We start from the raw sequence: 7,500 nt of genomic DNA on the forward strand, positions 1-7,500 counted from the left end.
CTCCCTCTCTCTCTCTCTCTCTCTCTCTGTCTCTCCCCCCTCTCTCTCTCTCTCTCCCTCTCTCTCTCTTTCCCTCTCTCTCCCCCCCCTCTCTCTCTCTCTCTCTCTCTCTCTCTCTCCCCCCCCTCTCTCTCTCTCTCTTTAGTGATGGTGAAACAGGAGCTGAGAGAGGATGTGGATCACGCCTCAGTGTCTCTGTCCCACTCTCACTCTGCCATGCTGCCCTCCCCCGGATCGGGTCAAAACTGTGCAGGGTAGATATTAAAGCACCTCTCTCTCTCTCTCTCTCTCTCTCTCTCTCTCTCTCTCTCTCTCTCCAGGGCTGTACGCTTATTTTTTTAGGTGGTAGCACTGGTGCTAGCAAGCAAAAAAATTCAGTAGCACAAAAATAAATTTGGTAGCACACAAAGTATGATCGAAAATTTGCATGACCCTAACCCTTGCATTTCGCTCTAATTACCTTTGAGCATGTCATCTTGGTCTCATTTGAGATTCTCAACTCATATTATATCCTAGTGTGTGTAGTAATAATTATGGAAAAATGAATAGGGGTGCACTGATTGCAATTTAGAAAAAAGAATCTAACCTGCCAATTGCTTCTGTTAATTAAAACCAAACTTTAAAACATTAAACATAGCCTATTAAATAAATAAGTATACATATTGGTACAGTTTAGGATAAATTAAATAGGTTGTTGTGAATGTGTTGGGAGTAGCTTTTCAGTGGGTTATTTAAAACTTTGTTTAAATAGACTAGGCTACTGTTGACTGCTCTCTGCAGCTGAATGAGTTGCCTTTCAAGCTAGAAAAAAGCGCTAACTTCCTGTTCTTACCGGCTTCAAAATAAAAGTCAACTCACGTTTGGCCAGTAACAGGCTTTTAATGTGAAGGCGCACAGGAAATGTTCTGTTTGTACACGCGCTAACTTAACTGCGGTAATGTGCCGTCTCCTTCCGGTAATTGCCGTTGGTGAAGTTTTTATAGCCTACCTAGAATCGCTGCAGGAGCACAGATCCCGAGAGCACATATCTTTCACCAGCCAAAGTGAAGGGTGGACTCAATAACTTACTTGCCTAAGACTCATTTACCCGCAGTGTTAATGTAGAGCCCTCTAAGCAGTGTTGTGCAGCGCTCCTCTGTGTTTCAAAGACAGCCTCTCCTCATTATCAACCTGTCGCAGGAGTGCGAATGGATTTGTATTCATCATCGCACGTGATCAATTTCAGTAGCAAATGCGATCAAAACTGTCGCACTGTACAGCCCTGCTCTCTCTCTCTTTCTCTCTCTCTCTCCCTCTCTCTCTCTCTCTCTCTCTGTCTTTCTCTCTCTGTCTCTCTCTCTCTCTCTATCTCTCTCTCAATCTGTTAAATGTTGTTAAACGTAAAAAAAATAAAAATAATAATAATAATTAAAATAAAACTGCAACTAACAATGTGATTTCTCTCTCTCTCTCTCTCACACACACATACACGCACACACACACACACACACACACACACACACACACACACACACACACACACACACACACACATACACACACACACACGCACACACACACACACACACACACACACACACACACTCTCTCTCTCTCTCTCTCCCTCTAGTCATCCATCGGGTCACCCCTCTATCCCATCGGAGACCCTTCTGTCCAGCTCTCCTCATGGGCTGCTGTCCCCTCTCCCCTCCCCCCTCTCTCCATCCTACCAGCACATGTCTCACCTACACAGCCACTCACTGCAGACGCCCACAGAATGCCACATCAACTTCCACACAAACTCCATTCAAGGTTCGTGCTGAGTTTGTATTTAAACATTTTCTTTCATTTTAAAAGGTGCTATGAGGAACTTTTTAAATATTTCTGAAACAGTCTCATTTTTCCTCTGATGATCATAAATTACATGTAACAGCAAACGAGACCATAAGTGCAAAGAATTCTATTTTTATATAGTTTTTCTTAATGCCTTTGTCATGGGTATACGCTCACCCAGGAACAACAGCTGGCGTAGTAAAAACACTACCGCTTTTGTCTAAAGGGGGGCGCTAGAATTAACACACACTGAAAGTTCCTCAGAGCACCTTTAAATAGCTGTATGAACCTTGTTCATTGCTCTCTGTCCTCTTCCAGATGGTTCCCGGCCTTCCTACCAGCCCATGCAACACGGACACACACACAGTCAGCACAGTCTGCCCTTCAACGGCGGCCAGTCGTTTGACCGGATGTCCTACAACCACCACCATAACCAGGGGCATCAGCAGCAGCAACATAGCCCCACTGGCGGCCCTCATTCCCTGGGCATGAGTCTTGGATATCCAGCCTCTCCCTCTCCATCCACCCCTACCCCCTCTCCCGCCGGTCTCTCCCCCACCCGAGCCTCTCATCCCCTGGGTATGAGTCTTGGGTATCCAGCCTCTCCTTCCAGCTCCACCCCCACCCCCTCTCCCGCCGGTCTCTCCCCCACCCGAGCCTCTCATCCCCTGGGTATGAGTCTTGGGTATCCAGCCTCTCCATCCACCCCTACCCCCGCAAGCCTGTCACCCACATCCCCTCACCTCATCACTCTGGGAGGCTACCACCAGAACAACCCCAACCAAGGGCCATCACAGGTCAGCATCACTACCATGTTTTTTTTTTTTTTTTTTTTTTTTTTAATGTGCTTGTTTTTATTGTCTTTTTAATACAATTTTCTTTGAGTTTTTAACAATTTCAAAGCCTTTTTTTGCACTTTTTTAATTTATAATTTCATGATCTCTTAAATGGTTGAGCCAGTTCTGGAAAAACTCAGGTCAGAATTACTACCATGTTTAAAAATAGAAAAAGTTTTATATTTGTTTGTTTATATTTTTTCCTGCGTTCCAATCCCAATACTATCTACTATTTAGTACGGTACAAAAAAAGATTTAGGATGTGCCGATAATTGTGGCCAGATTTAGAATGGTTAGAAATACCCGGATGTCTACCGGAATCGCGATGCATCGGAGAATCGATATTTTTACCCACCCCTACTTATTAATACGTCTTATTTTCAAATGTATTCTTTATGCCTCTGTAAAGCACTTTTGCACAAATTGCCTCTGTATCTTAATTGTGCAATATTAAATATATATTTTTTAGGGCTGTCAAAATTAACGCGTTAACTCAGGGTGATTAATTTCTGGAATTAATGCGTTAATTTTTTTTAACGCATTTAACGCATGTGCAGAATGATCCGCCCCGTGCATCCCACCGGCTCTGTACTACAGCCACTCTAAGTTGTGGCTGACCCAGGATCAGTAGCTGCGCGCAGCCAAACATAACAGCACGCTAGCCCATGCCGTGTTTTAAACTGCTAACGGTCACGTCTGTGTCGGGGGCATAAATAGTTTATAAAATCAACTGCCGCGGGTGACGTCGGGAGCAACAGGAGGAGAAACATTGTCCGCTCTATTCAGAGCGCGCGAGGACACAAACGTCTGCAGTTTTCAGAGGTGTGTGTGAGTAGACAACATAACGTCGGCTTCCTGGTACAAATGAACAGTCCCCTAGGACATGTTCGCGCGTACAAACATATGTACAAACATATGTGTACACACACACACACACACACACACACACACACACACACACACACACACACACACACACACACACACACACACACACACACACACACACACACACACACACACACCGCGGACTGTAATCAAGTTGTATTCAAGAATGCACAACCTATAGATTCACAAAATAAATGCCATTATATAGCCTATATTTGCCCAAAGACATAGTAAAGAGACAGACCAATTGAATTATGGTGTGGTAGGTATATATTTTAGTTAGATTTAAATTAATTTTCAGTATTAAAACCATCATTTGGATTTTTAATTAATACCAATACTAATTTAAATGTACATATCCACCTTCTGTCCTTTATCTTTCCGTTCATACAACAATATATAGAGAACATTTGAATTTTTCAAGCATATTTCGAATGGTAAAATTAATCGTGATTAATCGTGATTAATCCACTGAATCCTGTGATTAATCTGATTAAAAATGTTAATCGTTTGACAGCCCTAATATTTTTATTGTTTGCCTTTCCAGCTGCAGCGAGCGATGGGGTACCACCCAGTGAGCCAGCGTTCTGCCTCTTGTCCCACCCCCTCTGTGGCCCCTCCCCCTCCCACACTGATCCCCTCCCCTCACTCTGGCCCTAGCTCCCCTCAGCTACACTCTCTGCCCTACCACTCACCCACCCCAAGCTCCCCCACTCAATCCCACTCAAATCAGCCTTCTCCACAGCCAAATAGCCCAAATATGTCCACCCTAACCCACCCCCATTCAAATCAGCATTCACCCCAACCCCATAGCCCTATAATGGCTACCCTAACCCACCCCCATTCAAATCAGCATTCACCCCAACCCAATAGCCCTATAATGGCTACCCTAACCCACCCCAATTCAAATCAGCATTCACCCCAACCCAATAGCCCCACCATTGCTAGTATGGTTCAATCCCACTCCCACTCCAATACACAGCATTCTCCCCACAACTACAACAACCAACAATCCGAAGCGACTATTACTGCTGGCCCCAAAATGGCCGCCTTAGCTCACTCCCATTCAAACCAGCCTTCACCTCAGGCAACTGGCTCCGTAATGGCGGCTGCGGCTCTGTCTCACCCTCTGAGCCCACAGGAGAGGGAAGAGACACCGAACATCAAGGAGGAACCAGAGGACAAAGAGCCTACCTTCCGCTCAATAGGCCTTCAAGACATCACACTAGACGATGGTAGGACTTTTTGTTTATAATTATCTTCTATCTAAAGCTACAGTGTGTAACTTCTGTCTCCCCCCCCCCATGAGGAATTCTTGAGTAATTACAACAACACTAGTCGGTGCATCGCCATCTACACGAGGTAAAGCCTTCAGTGATAGCTCATGGATTTTATACCTTCTGCTGTACGTCCAGGTTTTTTTTTCTTAGCAGTAGAATCAACAACTGAAACATTTCTTGGGCTCTTCTTGGGGATTTTTCTGAGCTCCTGCACCAGTGTCAGGGAGGGGCGGGGGGGGGGACACCAGTTTGTAAACGCTGCCATACTGAGAAATACAGAGAGAGAGTTTTGTTGAGCTGATAATAGGCTTAATCAACTCGTTTGGCAAATGGCTTGAATGTAACTGGCATTTATTGATATGAAAAAGTCAAGTCAAGTTAACTTGAATCTCATTTCGCTACTCATCAAAATAGACATATTTGCCTGCGAGTTCAGTCTTTTGCTAGCCTGGTGCTACCAGACCATCGTACTGCATTTAGCCTGGTCCTACCAGACCATCGTACTGCATTTAGCCTGGTCCTACCAGACCATCGTACTTCATTTAGCCTGGTCCTACCAGACCATCGTACTTCATTTAGCCTGGTCCTACCAGACCATCGTACTTCATTTAGCCTGGTGCTACCAGACCATCGTACTTCATTTAGCCTGGTCCTACCAGACCATCGTACTTCATTTAGCCTGGTCCTACCAGATCATCGTACTTCATTTAGCCTGGTCCTACCAGACCATCGTACTTCATTTAGCCTGGTCCTACCAGACCATCGTACTTCATTTCATTTGTACAGAAGGTCTGGAATCGCTCAATTGACAAACGTTAACTCACTTGAAGGCGGGTGTCTGTTGAAGTTTAAAACTATTGGATCTGCCCAGTGCCACTCTGGATCTGCCAACCAATCGCATAACGTTTGGTCGTGACGTATGTCATGCGCCGGCTTCTGACTACAACTGAAACTGGCGCACAACCTCAACGTCATTGTTCTCAGCCACTCCCTCTGTTCGCTGATTGGTCATGTAAAAATCTATCCTGAGAAAACCCACTAATATACCGCAGACCCAGACTGACTACTGAAGGGAAATTAAAATTGAGCGGAAGTATGTAGGCGGGTGGTGCCAGGCTAGTCTTCTGCTCCAATTATCAAATTCTTCCCTCTTTTCAGATGACACCCCCCTCTGTGGGCGACTGTGTCTCAGGTGGTAGAGCGGGTCGGCCGATGATCAAAGGGTTTGAGGTTCGATTCCCGCCCTGCCACCTGTGTCATGGTTGTTGTGTCCTTGGGCAAGACACTTCACCCACCTTGCCTCGTGTGAATGTCGATAGTTAGCCTGCTGCTATCGGTGTATGAATGTGTGTGTGAATGGTAACGTGGGAAAGGAAAACAGGTCTCCCTTGCAAAAGAGTCTTCGGTCTCAATGGGATTTACCTGTAGAAATAAAGGTTAAAAATACAAATAAATAAAAAAAAAATCTCACTTTCAGTCTAAACGAAAAGGGAAAGCTATAGGGAAACATGTAACACCCACAGCTCCACTGTTATCTGATGTAAAACAATACAGCATCAGACATGGATGCCTGATTATGGAGATAGTGTTACAACCAACATTGTGGCGAGAGCACAGTTGTATGCTGAGAGTATTGGGTAACATAGACACACACACACACACACACAGAAAAACACACAGACAGAGACTACACACACACACACACACGCGCACACACACAGAAACACACACAGACAAAGAGACAGACACACACACACACACAAACGCACAGAAACACACAGACTGACACACGCACACACACACACACACAAAGACACAGACACACACACACACACACACACACAAAGACACACACACATGCACACACACACACACACACACACACACACACACATACACACACACACACACACACACACACACACACACAGACAAAGTCACACGCACAGAAACACACACACAGACAAAGACACACACACACACATACACACACACACACACACACACAGAAACACACAGACTGACACACACACACACACACACACACACACACACACACACAGGGACTGATAACTATACAGTAGTATCATATTAAGACCGCTGAGCTACTGTGTCGCTGTCAGCAGGTGTAGTGAAGGTTAATGAGATGATATGGGGAAAACATTGCATCGTGTGTGTGTGTGTGTGTGTGTGTGCTTGTTTTTGTGTGTGAGTGTGTGTGTGTGTGTGTGTGTGTGTGTGTGTGTGTGTGTGTGTGTGTGTGTGTGTGTGTGTGTTTACCAGCCCCTCATTAACATCCTCAGGGGAACCTGTTGACTTAACAACTGAGTCGCCATGCGTTCCAAATCGCATACTCTTTTTTTTTTTCTATTCTACATACTACATCCGATGATAAAAAGAATCTAGTTAGGATGCAGTAGGCATACTATTGGGACATACTTTACTCTCTTATTTCATCATAACATTGCGCCTTGATCTTGCCTCTTGCTTTTATATCCGTCGCATCCCTGTTTGTTTTCATATGGAGGCTCAGGTGATGTGACGTCACTTCTGGTGCGCACTGGATTGTGGGTCAGAATCGCCCAAATAGGATGCAGTTTTTTTTTTTTTTTTTTTAGTATAATTCTTTTTATTTTGTTTTTTTGTAACAATAAGCAAACAAACAAACAAACAAACAACACCAA

General features: G+C 44.7%; 1 protein-coding gene across 2 annotated transcripts in view; it reads left to right on the forward strand.

Annotated features, from left to right (window-relative positions):
* Nucleotides 1-7,500, forward strand: part of nfatc3a (nuclear factor of activated T cells 3a) — a 231,951-nt gene that overhangs the window by 77,320 nt on the left and 147,131 nt on the right. For both annotated transcript variants that reach the window (XR_013844966.1, XM_080031598.1), the window contains exons 9-12: nucleotides 146-254; nucleotides 1,610-1,791; nucleotides 2,131-2,609; nucleotides 4,084-4,771. Coding sequence is in view for 1 of the 2 variants with exons in the window: in XM_080031598.1 (XP_079887724.1) it covers nucleotides 146-254; nucleotides 1,610-1,791; nucleotides 2,131-2,609; nucleotides 4,084-4,771 (1,458 nt within the window). In the remaining variant the exon portion in view is untranslated. The remainder of the gene's footprint in view (nucleotides 1-145; nucleotides 255-1,609; nucleotides 1,792-2,130; nucleotides 2,610-4,083; nucleotides 4,772-7,500) is intronic.

Source organism: Ammodytes marinus, assembly GCF_949987685.1.
Source record: "Ammodytes marinus genome assembly, chromosome: 1".
NCBI lineage: Eukaryota > Metazoa > Chordata > Actinopteri > Uranoscopiformes > Ammodytidae > Ammodytes > Ammodytes marinus.